General features: G+C 39.6%; 1 protein-coding gene across 3 annotated transcripts in view; it reads right to left on the bottom strand.

Moving 5' to 3' along the window:
* Positions 1–1,271: 1,271 nt before the first annotated feature.
* GDAP1 (ganglioside induced differentiation associated protein 1) overlaps positions 1,272–16,729 on the bottom strand; it is a 61,463-nt gene continuing 46,005 nt past the window's right edge. The window contains exons 1-6 of one of the 3 annotated variants that reach the window (XM_005306768.5): positions 14,646–15,070; positions 11,949–12,141; positions 10,380–10,553; positions 8,447–8,541; positions 7,829–7,943; positions 1,272–4,186 (exon numbers count right to left, since the gene is read on the bottom strand). In XM_005306768.5, coding sequence (XP_005306825.1) covers positions 3,804–4,186; positions 7,829–7,943; positions 8,447–8,541; positions 10,380–10,553; positions 11,949–12,141; positions 14,646–14,756 — 1,071 coding nt within the window. In that variant the 5' untranslated portion in view covers positions 14,757–15,070 and the 3' untranslated portion in view covers positions 1,272–3,803. Of the gene's footprint in view, positions 4,187–7,828; positions 7,944–8,446; positions 8,542–10,379; positions 10,554–11,948; positions 12,142–14,645; positions 15,071–16,729 lie in introns of those variants that run through there. The other 2 variants (XM_042844838.2, XM_065585742.1) reach the window with 2 other exon arrangements.

Raw genomic sequence — 16,729 nt, 5'->3', positions numbered from 1 at the left:
TCTTCAGGGCAGGAACTCTTCTCTCACTATGTGTTTATACAATGTCTAGTGCAAAGGGGCCTGGTTTTAGTTGGGGCCCTGTAAACACTACTGTAATGCAAATTATGATGTAAGCAAAGATTACCAGGCCAGACCCTAAAAGGGAAGTTAGTCATTTTCTCATTCTCTCAGAGAGAGCACACAAGATGCAGCCTCTCCTTCTGAAGAAACATATTAAAATGGCTTCTGCTGACCCTCCTCAGTATATCAGATAGGCTCAGCCAATCAGGGAGCCAAAGGAAGCAATGTAATTGTAACTATGTTATTTCCACATATGTGCACAAACTCAGTGTACAGTTGTCTCCTGAATTACACATAAATTATAAATTTATGTGGCTTAATTCCTTGAACAGCATCAGCCTAATTAATTCCACCTTACAGGAAAACCTTGTGCTTCTCAGATGTGCTGAGTTTTGTTAAGCCAAAGGAAATGCATTACTCTAGAACATCATCTCAGGTCCCATGTTTATTTTTCTGAGCCCACATACAAGCATATGATACGAAAAAAATATTAGCCTACTGCTGTGCATTAGCTGTGTGACATAGAGAGAAAACAGTATATGAAAACCAAAGGAGGAGAGCATCCAACCTACAAAATGGTCACAGGAAGCAGTACTAAGCACTGCTGGAAAGAAACGGGGCTAAAAGACAAGCAACTTTACAAATACAAGGTGAAATTCACCCCGTGCATAGCGCCCTCACAAGGTCAATGCACACTTAAATCCCACATCATCCCTATGTTGAGGTCTTAAGTGATGTGATAGGTCTTTTATTGGCCCTCTGCACAGGAGTGAATTTCACCCATGAAGAAGAGCACTCTAGAGCAGTGAGAATGAGTAGCCTATCACGTAGTTAATTATAAGGCTAACAAAAGCTACTTAGTATTACAGTTCTAGTGACAGACATATGCTCTAACTAGCAACCTGAACTTTGCTGAATAGTGTTATCCATAAAGTGTTCATTCAGGTAAATATATTTCCCTGCTACTCAGTGGCGTTCATGTTAATGTTAAGTGTTGTTTTAACTCTGCCCTCTGGTAGACAATCCCAAGTTATATAGGCCCCTACATATTTACTATAGAAACCATGTCATTCAATAAATATTCCAGGTTCGAGAACAGTTTGAAATTGCATGGCAAATAAATTGTGTCACACCATTTTTAACCACACTAGCTACCCTGAGGAGGATACTCCCTTTGTCTCAGACCGAGAGCAGAAATGTTTAATTTGTGAGAGTTTCAACGACAATCCAACTGGATTACCAAAGTGCAGCCCTAGCAGAGCACTGACATCTGGTGGTCATTTCAGGTCTTCCCAGCAGCACATGTTGCTGTTGGCAGGCAATGAATGTGTGTAATCTCAAGTGCACAAAAGATCAAGGATAACAGGGAGTGAAACTACATAGCCTGACCAATCATTAGTCTTCATCATAGATATACATATAAATTGGTAGTGTGGGCTGGACACTTGTGCTAACAGAAAACATTTCTCTAGGAAGACAACTTTATGGATTTAAAAAGCAGGGAAAGAAGGTGAAATTCATTCTGCATAGTCCATATTTAAATCATGTTAATTTTAGAATGACTTGAACAGATATTTTAATGTTACACTTTCAAACTCCTCAGAAATATAATATGCTACTGAAGCATCCAATGAGGCATATTATTTTGTGGAATCTTCCAGATACAAAGTAAATATAGATGTGCTGCAATATACAAACAACAAAGCAAGAGTCAATTAAAGCTAACATAACATCAACGCAAAAAGAACAGGAGTACTTGTGGCACTTTAGAGGCTAACAAATTTATTAGAGCATCTTTTGAAGTTGATGGATTTCCACTCCATACAGCTAAATTCAGTGCCTTGCTCTAATGAATACAAGTACTCCTGTTCTTTTTGCAGATACACACTAACACGGCTGCTACTCTGAAAACATTAACGGTGTTAGTGGATTAAATTTACTCTAGAGATATTAAGTTTTTGTAAACAGAGCACAGTCAATTTATCAAGATGTCCAAAACAATTGGGTCATTAAAAGTAATTACCATCAACAGACAGACAAACAAACAAAAAGCACTGTTTCTTATGTATGAATATTTCTTACTAATGAAAAGGAGCAGTAAGATTTGGGCCATCTTTTGTTAAATATTTAACACTCTGTTAAATTATAACCAGCAATGTTCAACAAACAAATTATCCCTTTCAACATCTGCTTGACACCAAAATTATCCAGGTAAAATCCATATCTGCTCATTTCAAATGACCATTAGACATTACTAGAGATAGACGATAGCGAACAACTAAAGTTTGTGGGCATTTGGGATATAGGAGTTTGATTCAGGCCCATTACTACAGATTTTACAGGCCCATTTCAGTAACATTTTGTCTACTAGTTACTGATAGACAAACTTCAAAAACTTCAGACATGTTTTGATTCAGATATAAATCCAAAATGCTAGAAACATTCTGGGTCTTCATAAATGAGCTAGAAATCTTGCTAGGTCAGACTTTTGGTAGTTTGTGCTTCCTGTCAGGCCACTGACTGACACACGAACAAAATCTGGCCTCAGATAGGTGCACAACTGCCACTGGAATGATGAGTTGGATTCAGGTTGAACAATACATCCATCAGTAGCCATCGACTGGTGGATTGCATTAAAGCATCTGTGTTATTTACACTGTTTCTTCAAATCCGAACTGTAACTTTATGAAAGAAACTGCAATACAAATTTCCTATTCCCAGGTTGTACAAACAAACAATATTCACTCATTTTCACCAAGTTGTAATCTCTCGGTAAATAAGTAGACCATGCTGGAGAATTACCCACTTTGTATCTTTATGTTAGCCAATCAAACTTGACAGATGGATGACTCTTTTCCACTAATAAAAATAAACAAAAATGAAGCTATTGTCAGAAAATCTTACTCATATAAAAAGCTATTTTTAATGGATAAGATATTTTCCGATAGGCTGTGGCACTTATGGGCAATATTTTCACACAGAGACACATGCAATCACTTACGTACAATTATACCCACCTAATTAGTAGGCCAAAATATCCAAGGTATGTAGGCAAATTGGTTATTTGAGTGCACACAGGCCAAATTAGGTGCCTGAATCTCAATGGGATTTGAGAGACTACCTGCTAGTTTTCCCTTTGAAAAATCTCCTCCTATGTCTTCCCAAATTAGCTGATTTTCACACACACACTTCAGGTATCTCCACAAATAAATGAAACTCATGCTACTATTCGAACCTCTATATGAAAACCTGTGGCAGTTGATCTCGGTGAAATTCTCTCCCATGCAAAGGTCAGACACAAGGCCTGTGGGCCACTTAAGTCCCACTTAAATCCTGTTTTCAGGGCTCAAATGGAGCCTAGGACTTGTGCTGGTCTTCTGCACACTGAAGAATTTCACCCACAGTGAGCACCTGTTGCATTGCTGCATGAATACCTATTGAATAAAAGTTCTAAAATTACATCAGTCATTTGGTAAAAGAGACAGAAACAATGATTCTTCTAACAAAGCATTGCCACAGGATCTACAGCTCCTCATTTGAAAAGAACCAATTTTATTTTCTTTATTGTCCCCTCAAAGTTTATTATCCACAAGTATCTCAGCTTTTCCAATACATGTATGCAATTGTAGGAGACTATTATTCTGTGACAATGTTCTGCTCCATGAATCTTTCATATAGGTTTATCTTGGAGATTTTCCTGGGGATTAGAGGTGTCCCCCACCCACAATCAGGCAAATTAGAGTCTAAAAATAAGGTTGTCTTGTTCTAATTGATAATATCATATTGACAAATCTCTTTCGAAGACAAGTGAAAGCAAAATAACCCATTCCTGCTAGCAAGCCAACCAACATGGTTGTGCCAAGAACTCTTGGTGCCCTTTTCTTGGCCACCCGGAACGCAGTTGGCAGAACTGCTGAGATTAAGATGTTGTTGACATGTCCTAAAACTTTGTTAAATGTTTTTCTCTTCAAGACACGTTCATAATAGGCTTCCAAGTTGGGTCGTTTTCCATTTCCCCAGTTTCTTCTTGCAAACCCCAGAAACTTCAGGCGATGTAATGTAACAGCAAGCGATACATCTGCCAAACTAAAGAATTCGCCACACAGCCAAGGCTGCTGTCCATCTTCTAATCAGAAATAAACACACAAAGAATTAGGAGCTAACAAAGTACAAGGATATGTGTAAGGTTGCCTGGTCTATTACGTATATGTTTACTGCTAGTACATAAACAGATTCATAAACAGCAGTAGTACTTTGAAAGTTAAAAATCTAATTTTAACAGCTAACTTCCTTCTCCAACCCCTTCCATAGTCTATACAGTACTGCAAAGTCCACCTCCCAGTTGCCCAGTAAGATCCACACTTCAGTTTTGTGCTTTAAGACCCAGTTTTTGCTCCCAATTAAATTTTCTCAAGACTAAATTAATTCAATAGAGGGGAAGGGAAGCAAGGGAGCTCAGCTTTCATCTTTTCTGAACTCTAGCAAGGGCTACAGATTCCCCTAGTAAAGGCCTGAGAGTGTCATCTTGTTTGTGTCATTCTATTTTAAAAAACTCAAATAGGAGCTGCTTACATCTGATGAAAATTTTCCAAGCAAAAGGAAATTAACCTGTTGATCTGGCCATTAGAGGAGCTCTGCATTGACCCATGGCCTACCCAGAACTTTTAAGATGAGACTGTAATTCTTTCCGGATTGCCAATTTAACTACAAGTCCCCTAATTGCCCTCCTATGGCCCAGTCAGCAAGTTACGTTCTACTTAGATCTCAAGTGGAAACACTCAAGTGGAAATACAGTGCTCTCTGCTGTATTTTTCAAATCAAAATAAGTATATGATCTCTGAGCCAGGGAGATCTGTGGTTATATCTAGAAGGCTGGGGAGAGAGACCTGTGCAGGGAGGGAATCAGTTCTGTGCAGCGGAAGAGAGATATGGAAGTTAATCCTTACAAAAGGAGAATAAAGGGGAAGATCTAAGCAGCTAACTATGTGAGCAGAAGTCTTGTGTGAGGAAAAAGACTAGGAGGGAGGGAGAGATTGGAGTAGTAAAAGGAAGGAATAGAAGGTCAGGGACAGATTGAGAGGTGACTTCATTGTGGTATATAAGTACATTCACTGGGAGAAAATACCCAGTACTACAGGGCTCTTTAATCTAGTAGTAAAAGGAATAACAAGAACCAGTGACTAGAAGTTAAAGACAGACAAATTCAAATTAGAAATAAGGCACTTTTTTTTTAAACAGTGAGGATGATTAACTATTGGAACTACCAAGGGAAGTGGTGATTCTCTGTCTCTTGAAATCTTCAGATCAAAACTGGATGCCTGTATGCTTTATTTAAACACAAGTTGCTGGGCTCCATATAGGGTAACTGCATGAAATTCTATGGCTTGTGTTATGCAGGAAGTCTGACTAGATGATCCAATGGTCCCTTCTGGCCTTAAAATCTATGAATCTATAGCTGGAAAGTCAGAGAGATAGACTAAACATGTAAAAAAGGAGATCAAAAACATGAAAGGGATTAAAAGAAGAAAAAGAAAGAAAAACAATACAGTAAAAGCTGTGTTATCTGGCACTTTACCAACTGGAAAGCTCTAGAAACCAGCATTTCTGATAGGGTTGCCAGGTGTCCAGATCCAGGTGGTGCTCACCTCAAGTGGCTCCCTGCAAGTGGCGACATGTCACTGCTACTCCTAGGCGGAGGTGCGGCCAGGCAGCTCTGCGTGCTGCCCCCGCCTCGCCCTGAGTGCTGGCTCCACAACTCCCATTGGTAAGTATAATTCTTAGTTAACTGGAATTTTTGACTGGGTGGCACCCTCCATTCCCCCAACATGCCAGATAACAAAGCTTTTACTGTATATTGAAAATGGGCTTTATAATTCTCCATGTTAATCTTTATTTTTGTTTAGGATTCTGACTAATAGTGAGAAGTGAAACCCAAACTGTTTGGAGGTTTGGTTCAGATGGGCACCCAAACATTTGAGCTTATTCTTATCTTACTGAAAGTAACATACATTGTGAAATGGAAATGAACTAATTACTTCAGTAAAGGCGACTCTATAAATGTCTCATGAGAACACACTTTCCCACGTGTGTTGTGGTTTTACCTGCTTCTGGCTGGGCTGGAAAATACTTAGAACCAGCTTTCTAATTCAATTTTCGAATGACCCCTTCCAATCCCAGCTGGAGCGAGGATGTGAGGAAGAGCGCGTGAAAATGAAAGAACTGTGAGAATTGAGAAAACCGGTTTGTGTGGTATCTATGGCCTAACCAAAGCAAGAACTAGACATCTCATAAGAAAGCCTGCTATCATGAGATTTTTCTGCTCTATCTGTAGACTTAAGAGGTTTGGATACCTTAGATGAAGTTCAGAAAAGCATCTGATTAGTCAGAAGTCTGACATTCAGCCAAACGCCGCCTCCCTTCCCCGGTATACTCTTGTCAAATCTCAAACTAAGTGATGTCATACCAGGACACTGTTTGGAAGATCTCTATGAGAAAATGAAGTACCTCACGAAGTAGTGCTGGTACATCTCATTTGTTCACTGAAATGTTATCATCTGACCACTAGAGCTGCTATTCATGATGTGTGTTGTGGGGGGGAGTTTGGAAAAGAGGAAACTGGAAGTGAATCTCAAGAAAGAAAAACCATGAGAAACAGTTATAAAAATGTTTAAATGTTGGTTAAATCCACTCAGCACTAGAATGAAATTAAGATTTCTAAATTCAGTTTTTTAACCAATTTGGGTAACTCTTCAACAAGGAGTCCAGAAAGTTCTAGGCTTGATTATTGTTTACAAATGCAAGAAACTCTAGAATATCTGGAAGAAATTCCAGATGGTATAGATGAATGCTCAAGGGTTTGGTAATGGGGTGAAATTCTTTGCTGGTGTAACTCCATTGGCATTGTGGCAGTACAGAATTAGACCAAAAGATTTATTCACTACTGTATCATTCATTGGTTTTAATCCACCCTGTATTGATAGGGATTGTATTGATGTTACCATCTGACATCTGGTTTGCTATGTGAAGTGAGTTAGTTGTCTGAGTTCTGTTCTCAGTAAGTAGGAGTTCACTTACATAACACAGTTAATACCAACTGGCATCCTTATTGGTAGTCTCAGGAGAAGGGTGAAGGATCCAGCTCCCAGTGAAGTCAGAGAAGAGGCTCCCATTGATTTCTGTGGGAGCTGGATCAGACTCTGGATGACTATAGAGAATGAGCTTCCTTTATAAAGGATCGGCTAAGGTTAGGACATAGTGGCAGGAAAGTATGAGGGAAATTGCACTGCACTGCTCTGCAGTGTTTTAATCTTCAGGACTGCCAGTTGTGTACCTATCTCCATCACTACAGTTTAAATTCAGCATGGTATTTAAGCATGTGCCTAACTTTAAGCACATGAGGACTACTGACATGTTTAAGTTAGTCATGAACTTGTTATGTTGAATTGGGACCTCAGGCAATTTAAGAAATGTTTTTTTTTTAAAGTGGTATGGAATGTTGTGGCTAATTCTCTACACATCATGCTGAAAATGTGTGTGATCAAGGTCTCAAATCACACTTAAAAGTGTTCATATATGCTCCTAATGACAGTAGATTGCATTAGACTAAATTAGTATTGAAAGCCATATTTGATAGGCTCAGTGAAGTTAGATAGCTATCAATTAAAACTGATACATCAAAAAATATCATATACAGCAAATGTTTCTATCTGGATGAATCAGTTGTGTCAAACATAACTGTCAATAAAATTAAACAGGAATAATCTCTTACCTGGTGTTTCTTCATTTCTCCTTTGTAACTCAGTCTCAACCTGGTCCAAAACTTTTTCCAATTCATCAAGTATTTTCTTCAGGTACTTTATATTATCATGGTCCAGCAGCTTAGACTGCAAATACACATAGGATATAGTTTTAAACAATCATACATATATATTATGGTTAGGGTTTTCGGAGGAAGATTCATTTTGGGATTACAGTGCATATTCATAAAATGTGCACATTTTCCCATCACAGTTAAAAGTCAAGTGGAAGCTATTGGCAATTCGCATATTAGTGACAACTCAAATAACAGAAAAAAATTCTTTACAACATGGAGATACCCTGTGAGTGCTTAATCCTGCAAGGGGGTGAGTGCTCTCACTTCAGTCCAGCAAAACACTCACGTACAGGCTTAACTTTGAAGTCAGTGGGACATCAAGGTGTTTTAAATTAAGCATGTATTGAAGTGTTCTGCTGGATGGGAGACAAAGTGCTCAAAATTTTGCAGGGCTGTCTCCCTGAATGAGCACACTGGTAATGACAGGTGAAATAGAATTTTAGCATCATTATGGGAGAATTCCAATATTACCGTTCAATTGGTTTAGCAGTGGGATACCATTAATTTACTCACTTTAAGACGCTTCTGTTTTGCTATATAAGCATCTTGGAGGTCTGGATTTTCTTTGGCAAGCTTCTTTAGTTCAGATTCTGTGTTACCTATCTGGCCTAATAAAACAGAAACAGGAATTATATAAAATCACCCATTATATTCATGTTTTCATCCACAAAAATTAATGAGTAAGTGGTGGACGTATTGGCCGCCGCTTCCAGCAGCTCCCATTGGCCTGGAGCAGCGAACCGCAGCCACTGGGAGCCACGATCGGCCGAACCTGCAGACGCAGCAGGTAAACAAAGTGGCCCAGCCCGCCAGGGGCTTTCCCTGCACAAGCGGTGGAACAAGTTTGGGAACCACTGCTCTAGTCCAACCAACAGTATTGGATTTGAAGCAGAATTTAAGTCAAGGAAGTCCTATAGCCTGTGTTATGCAGAAGTCAGACTAAATGACCACCATGGTTCCCTCTACCCTTACAATCTACATATTAGGAGTCAGAAATTGGTCTAATTGGAAAAATCGATGGATGAAATTCAGGCCTCACTAAAGACAATAAAAGTTTGCCATTGACTTCAATGGGGCCAGAATTTCATCCCATATCCTGAAGAATTTGAAGATTCCCAAAATGTGGGGTTGTGCAGATCCAGGATTTTGGGACAAACTGATCTTTAAAATTAATTTAATTTGTCAGATGAACCCAGGCTGCTTATCCTTTTTTGCCCCTGGGTGCGAATATAAAGGTATTTCTCCTACAAAAAATGGGGCCAGATTCTCCTCTCACACAAGTTTTATATCGGTGAAACTCCTCTCTTTGTAAGGCTACTCTTCATTACACTACTGTCAGAGAGAGGAGAATCAGGTCCATTATTTTAATAGATGTTCTGCTGCCATTGTACATTTCTACATTTACAAAGAATATATTTTCTTCACTGCAATGGTTTGGTGCAGGCACTACTAGTGCAGACTACAGGAAAATATGTATATTGTTTTATAACCTAAAACTGCAAGATAAAAAAATTAAAATTTTGCAAATGCCATTACTGTCTGTGCATAATAAGCACAAATAGCACTGCTGTCCTTTCCTGTTGTTAGCAGAATTAATTCCACAGATACTCCAAAAAGGACATTTCCTTTTCCCACATTTTCAAATCTTTCAAAATTTTAAGCAAAATATCTTTTAAAATTAAAATGACACATATAGGGCTAGATTCTGCCCTCAGTGGTATGCTCATAGCTCTACTGATGTCCAACGGGGCTCTGATCACAAGAGATAGTAGCTATGATTCAGAGATTTTATGGGCTGGCGGTTGAAGCTGAACAAATTCAGACTAGAAAGAAAGTGCAATTTGGGGGGGAGGGTTGTTACCAGCCTAATATAGCAAAGGACATATTCATTCTAAAACAAAGACCTTGATGAATGTACTCCTCTTTCAGCCCACAAAACTATTATAGCCAGCAGTATTTCCTGTCATTATGACTGAATGCTCAACATTGGGAGAATGGAACTGAAGTTTCCTAAATCCCTGGTTTTGAGTTACTGAATAAAATTTTCAGAAGTGCCTACATTACTTAGAAGCCTCAGTCCTCAGAAGCAACTTACATACTTTTGAAAATTTGACTGTTCATTTTAAAGGGCCAATATTTTCAAAAATGAGTGCCTAAAACTAGGGCAATAAATCCATATCATGTTACTTTATTAAGTGAGCTGATTTTCAGAACTGCTGAGCACCCAGCTGCTCCCAGTTATTGAAGTGCCTAACTGTAGGGCATCCGTTTATCAAACATATTTGCCATCAACAATGTATGAGTGTGAGTTGTTTATGTGGTAAGCAAATTTTTAAACTATATTCTTATTCAGGTCTCAGGGATCTTTAAATATAAAACATATTTAGAACCAAGTAAGAAAGATCTGTTAAATGGCAACATCTTTGGGTTTATATTCACTACATACTGCGAATTCTAGTTGTCGCATAAGCTGGAATCATGGAATCCACTGTTAATTCTGGGTGTAAAATGCAGCCATGTGTGTAGGCATCCATAGGCAAGGAGTCCAAGAGCTCTCTATAGTGTTGCACCCTTGGGTAATACATGCTTCCTTCTTCTGGCATTAATCTTGGTGTCTTCTCTGAAATATATTTATTTAGGAGATTTTAAAAAATAAATCAGAAGAGCTATATAATATATGTAATGATATTATGATAAATGATAAATATGATAAAAGTAGTGTTATTAATGGTACTTCAGTTGTCCCTGTGTAGCACTGATGACATGGTTATCAAGTGAAATCCTCACTATTAGGTGATTTCCCCCCTCCCCCTATATGAGCCCAGTTCAACAAAGCACTTAAGTGCATGCTTAGTTTTCAGCACGTAATCCCATCCCTCTTCAGCAATGTACTTAACCATGTGATTAAAGAGACCTTAGCAGATCAGAGAATCTGCTCCATAGCATATTATATTCAAGCAGTTTCAGCAGAATCCATTTTTTTACATTTCAAGCAACGTCACTATGTATTGAGGTACAATAGACATCTCTATGGCCCATTCAAAAGAAAGTATTGCAGTGATTTAAAAAATCTATTATAAAATGATACTTTAATTTTTTTAATTTGTTTTTAAAGAGTTCCATTTTACAGCAGCATTAACAGTTCATTTATATCTGTATCCATAGATTGTTAGCCACCCTCAGCTTTACCCAGCTCTCTATTTCCTCCAGACAATCATTATCTGACCAAAAAGCAAGCAGCTAGCAATTAGTTCAGCAGGTGTTGAACTGCTCACAGTGACATGTTCTTACTGCTATGGGAATCTCTAAAGTCCATTGCAGAATCATTTTATCCTTGAAACTACATTTGCCAGTTAGGGACATAGTGTATCAGAGCCCTAACTAGAGAGCACCAATACAAAAGGTTGCTTCTTCTCCTCACCCCAAGAAATACAGTTTCTGTGCACAGGCAAAAGAAATCGTTTTCTTTAAAAATTGATCCTGCCTATTTCCTAGTAATGACAAGTGTTGTGAAATTTCAAGGTATGCCACTATTCCTTTCTTATTACCGTAGATGTACTCTTCCCACTTTTGTCTCCTTATTCCATTTATGCGTGTATGCACGTGCACACACACACACACACACACACACAGAGTCACTATTCTTTCTCCCTTACAGGGCATAATTTTAAAAAAAATATTATTCTGGAATTATCCAGGAAACTGCACCATTTTTGTGTGAGAGGTTCTTTCCAAAAATGACAAATGTTTTGCAACCTCCCATGAAACTATTCTTTTATATTAGTCCTTGCTACACAATTAGTACAGCAAAGTGTTATCATATTCCTGACCTCTGAGGGCTAGCAGGATAAGTGATCAGAATATCAGTTATCTTGCCAAATAGATGTTAAAGTATTTTCAATGCAATCAGTTTGCTTGGGGAATGGGAAACCTTTTACGGATCTGAACAAAATTCTATACAGAGACACGTAAGTACTATATTAAAAATCACATAAACTCAAAAAATTTTCATTACCATCCACGAATGTCTCTTCAAGATAATCAATAATCTGTGTGGCCTCACAAATAATATTTTCCCCATGGATAAGGACAGGCACTTCTCCAGATGAGTTTAAACGCATAAACCAAGGTTCATTGTGTTCACTCAGGGGTAAACTTACATCGTGTTCTTCACACTTCAGTGCTTTTTCAGCAATTACTAAGCGCACCTGAAAAATATTGCAAGAATTACTTGATTAAGCTATTTACCATGGATAAACTGAGACTGTTCAATTAGTGGGGCAATGTGTTTCAGTGGGAGTCAGGAGTATTGGGGTCTATTCCCAGCTGTGCCACTGATCTGCTGTGTGACCTTGGCAAATCTCTTCACCTCTCTGTCTCCTCTCACATCCTTTGTCTATTTAAATTGTGTTCTCTTTAGGTAGAAACTATGTACAGTTCCTAATACAACTGAGTCCTAATCTCAGTTGGAGTCCATAGGTGCTACTGTAATACAAATAAATAAATAACAACAACAACAAAGAATAATTGTAGGTTTCAGAGTAGCAGCCGTGTTAGTCTGTATCCGCAAAAAGAAGAACAGGAGGACTTGTGGCACCTTAGAGACTAACAAATTTATTAGAGCATAAGCTTTCGTGGACTACAGCCCACTTCTTCGGATGCATATAGAATGGAAAATATATTGAGGAGATATATATACACACATACAGAGAGCATAAACAGGTGGGAGTTGTCTTACCACCTCTGAGAGGCCAATTAATTAAGAGAAAAAAAAACTTTTGAAGTGATAATCAAGCTAGCCTAGTACAGACAGACAGTTAGATAATGATATCCATCTGCTTGCATTTGGAAAGGAAGATGATGTCTGTCTGTATCTGTACGAGTTTTTTCATGAGGTTGATGGATTTCCACTCCATACGGCTAAATGCAGTGCCTTGCATAATGAAAGGTTTCAGAGTAGCAGCCGTGTTAGTCTGTATCCGCAAAAAGAAGAACAGGAGGACTTGTGGCACCTTAGAGACTAACAAATTTATTAGAGCATAAGCTTTCGTGGACTACAGCCCACTTCTTCGGATGCATATAGAATGGAAAATATATTGAGGAGATATATATACACACATACAGAGAGCATAAACAGGTGGGAGTTGTCTTACCACCTCTGAGAGGCCAATTAATTAAGAGAAAAAAAACTTTTGAAGTGATAATCAAGCTAGCCTAAGTCCTCCTGTTCTTCTTTTTGCGGATACAGACTAACACGGCTGCTACTCTGAAACCTTTCATTATGCAAGGCACTGCATTTAGCCGTATGGAGTGGAAATCCATCAACCTCATGAAAAAACTCGTACAGATACAGACAGACATCATCTTCCTTTCCAAATGCAAGCAGATGGATATCATTATCTAACTGTCTGTCTGTACTAGGCTAGCTTGATTATCACTTCAAAAGTTTTTTTTTTTCTCTTAATTAATTGGCCTCTCAGAGGTGGTAAGACAACTCCCACCTGTTTATGCTCTCTGTATGTGTGTATATATATCTCCTCAATATATTTTCCATTCTATATGCATCCGAAGAAGTGGGCTGTAGTCCACGAAAGCTTATGCTCTAATAAATTTGTTAGTCTCTAAGGTGCCACAAGTCCTCCTGTTCTTCTTTTTAAAGAATAATTGTAATTGCCTAAAACTCTTCTTTCAACACATTTATCATTAGCATAAAATAGTTGACTGCTATTTGACTGACAGGTATTCCTAGAAACAGTTGATAAAATTTAAGTGAATTAACAACACAAAATGATTTTTTTTTAAATATCTTAAAACCTGGTGCTATAGTTTTGGTGATGTCTAAATTCCTTTCCCATATAATCTCGAATATGTTCTGTACACATAACTGGAACTGAAGCATACTTTTTTGGAACTTTTTATTAAGGCAAAGTTACAATAAAATATTAACATACTACACTGGACATTACTTATTAAGATCAGGTTCATATTCAAAAAGCTTGGCTAAAAATTTGCTGGCTGGAGAGCTCTTTCCTTTGAATAAACTTAAAAAGGGTGGCCACATTTTGAAATACCTGCCCTCTTTTTGGTGCTTCTCTTGTGTATGTACTTGGTGTGAAAGCTTTTCTATTACAAGAATAATCCATATTTTACAATACCATAATTGTTTGCTTTGGCAATGGAACTATTTGCAATAAAGACGAGAAACAGCCCTTTCCTAAAAAGTATCAAAACCTCTTCTGCATTAGAACACAAAATAGATGGATATGCTCATGTCGTCTTGTTATATCTGCAGAATCCAGAAGTGCCATTCAAAATTATCTGTTACATTTTAACAATTCAAGGAGTGTTATATTGTTTTAAAGCCCCTAGTCACCCTTCCTCATACAGCACTCCTCTCCACTGCCTCCTGTGCTAGATTTAGGGATTCTGCATTTCGAAATGATCACAGTTCCCTGGAAAGCCTTGCAAGCCTTTCAGGGCCTAAAAAGAAAGCTTTGTGGCCTTGCCCCTCACCATCTCTTCCTCCTCCCTATCCAGATCTAGGCAACAGCGCTACATCCCTCTGCCCACGCCTAAGCACTCAGATCGGGACCTGCAAGGCAAGAAGCCCATTGAGCTGCTGCTGCCGCCACGCCCCAGAGGGGGCAGCAAGGCCCGCGGGATCTGTCCAGGTGCTGATCCCTGGCACCCCCGAAAGCAACCAGGCACTCACCTTTTGGGAGCAGAACGAGTGGGTCCAGTGGTACAGTATTAATTTAGCCTCTGCCTTGCACTCAGCCAGGAGCACGGTGCCCGCTGCCGCGCCATCCTCCTCTGGCGCCATCGCTCCCAGGGGCTGAACGGACTCAGAACCGGCTCCCCAGCGGACCGGACTCCCCGGCTGCTACTGAGCGTGCGCCGGTGCTCGGAGCATGCTCCGTGACAGCCACTGCCCTCGCATGGCATCGGTACCTGCGCCCTGGCTGCACCGGGGAGGGAAAACAGGGGCGGGCAGGGGAGGGGCACAGCCAGGGGCGGGGGGCAGAGATGCAGAACTAAGGGGGGAAAGAGAGCCAGGACAGAAATAGAAAGGGGGGAGTGGGATCGGATTGTGGGGGTTTGTGCTGCACCTCTGCCACTCCCTACACAGGACTCTGGCGTTAAAGCCCCAATCTAGCCCAATGCCTAGGTAACCTCTGCGGGGAAAACCCAAAGCAGCTGCCTGCTAGAGAGCTGATGCACTGACTGTCTCTCTCCCCCTTCAGCCGGCCCGCCCCCTCCCACTCCCACACACACTTGCAAATGCTTTCAGACATGATTTAGATGTTTAAAATAATACATGGTTTAGAAAATGTAATCCTGGTAAGGGACAAACTGCAGGGCAGAATCTGGCATAAAGCACATAAAACCCCTCCATAATCAAAAACCATCTCTCTGTGTGTGTCCCATCTTTACATGTGTTTATAGCCCTCAGTCAAGAATGGCCAATTTGCTAAGGTTAGCCCAAAACATTTAGGACCCAGTCCTTGAATGTATATCCCATGCCCAGCATGTTTTAGCTAAACTAAACAGTCTGTTCCTTATGCAGGCATAAATATATATGTACACGTAAAAAGTCCACACTTCAAGAAAGTTAATTTATGCTTGATGAATAAATGGATGTTTTAACAATCACATGATTACATAATGACTCTCAAGGAAAATATGTTTTGTTGAAGAGAAAAACCATGATGGATGTCATCATCCAACAAGAACATTAATCAGACCCTGTTACATTACATTACCCACCTGTGTTTCTTGTATTGCTATTATTACACTAAACAGTGGTAGAGGTGTGATTACAATTTTAGCAAACATATTTGGTCCTTCATATTTGCTTTCCTTCAGCCTAATCCGGGGAGTCAATGCTCCTTGAATTTTTAAAGGTGACATACAGAGGAAACAAAATGATTTTGCACCCTTTTTGTTATCTACAAGGAATAAAGAAGGCCTAAAAGGCATATGGTGGTAGGATTCAGCCATATCCATCAGAAATTGCTCCCTCCATATCAGGGCATGAGGAAAAGTGAGGGGAAGCGATATCTGACAGTGTCACCACCCTCTATCAGAAATTATGTCCCTGAGGCCAGGAAAGTGCAAAAAGCATTTTTTGTGGGAGAGTAAAGATGGTACATAGCTTATATCAGATCTTGCAGCTATCAGGAAATCTGATAGGAAAGCCTTTTCTGGAACTACCCTGTTTCACACTAAATATTCCCCACAGCTAGGGCAGGGCAAGCCAAACCTCAATCTAGGATGTTGTGAGTTCTAGTCCCTGTTGGTACTAAGTGTGTTTCATTTCATTTTAGACATAGTGAGTAAAATCCTCACTCCACTGAAGTCAATGGAAGTTGAGCCATTGATGTCAACAGAACCAGGATTTCACCTACTATTCATAGCCACTTACCTCTGTAATGTAATTGTGACCAAGGCATTAAAATAAGGAGGGAAAGAGGGAACAAAGAGTCAGCTCCCACCCATGTAATATTCACAAGAGTGAGGCACAATTGCAGTCCTTGGATTCCCCTGAACCTAAGGACTGTGGCAAGGCCAACATCACAAACAGCACAAACTTCCTCAGAGGAGGTCAGCAGTATTTCAGGGGAGTGACCCAACACAGCTCCACCCACTTTGGGTACTGCTCAGTACAGTTCTGGGGGGTACATTTTGCGCCCTGCAACAAAGTGATGAAGGGGAAGTTATGATTCTTCTGCAGACTTCAGGCACAATGCCTCCCAGAGCTCACATTGGGAAGTGTGGACATGACAGAGGCATACA

The sequence above is a fragment of the Chrysemys picta genome, chromosome 2, assembly GCF_011386835.1.
Source record: "Chrysemys picta bellii isolate R12L10 chromosome 2, ASM1138683v2, whole genome shotgun sequence".
NCBI classification, from domain to species: domain Eukaryota; kingdom Metazoa; phylum Chordata; order Testudines; family Emydidae; genus Chrysemys; species Chrysemys picta.
The sequence above is the reverse complement of the archived record's forward strand: the minus strand, read 5'-3'. Positions and strand labels throughout refer to the sequence as shown.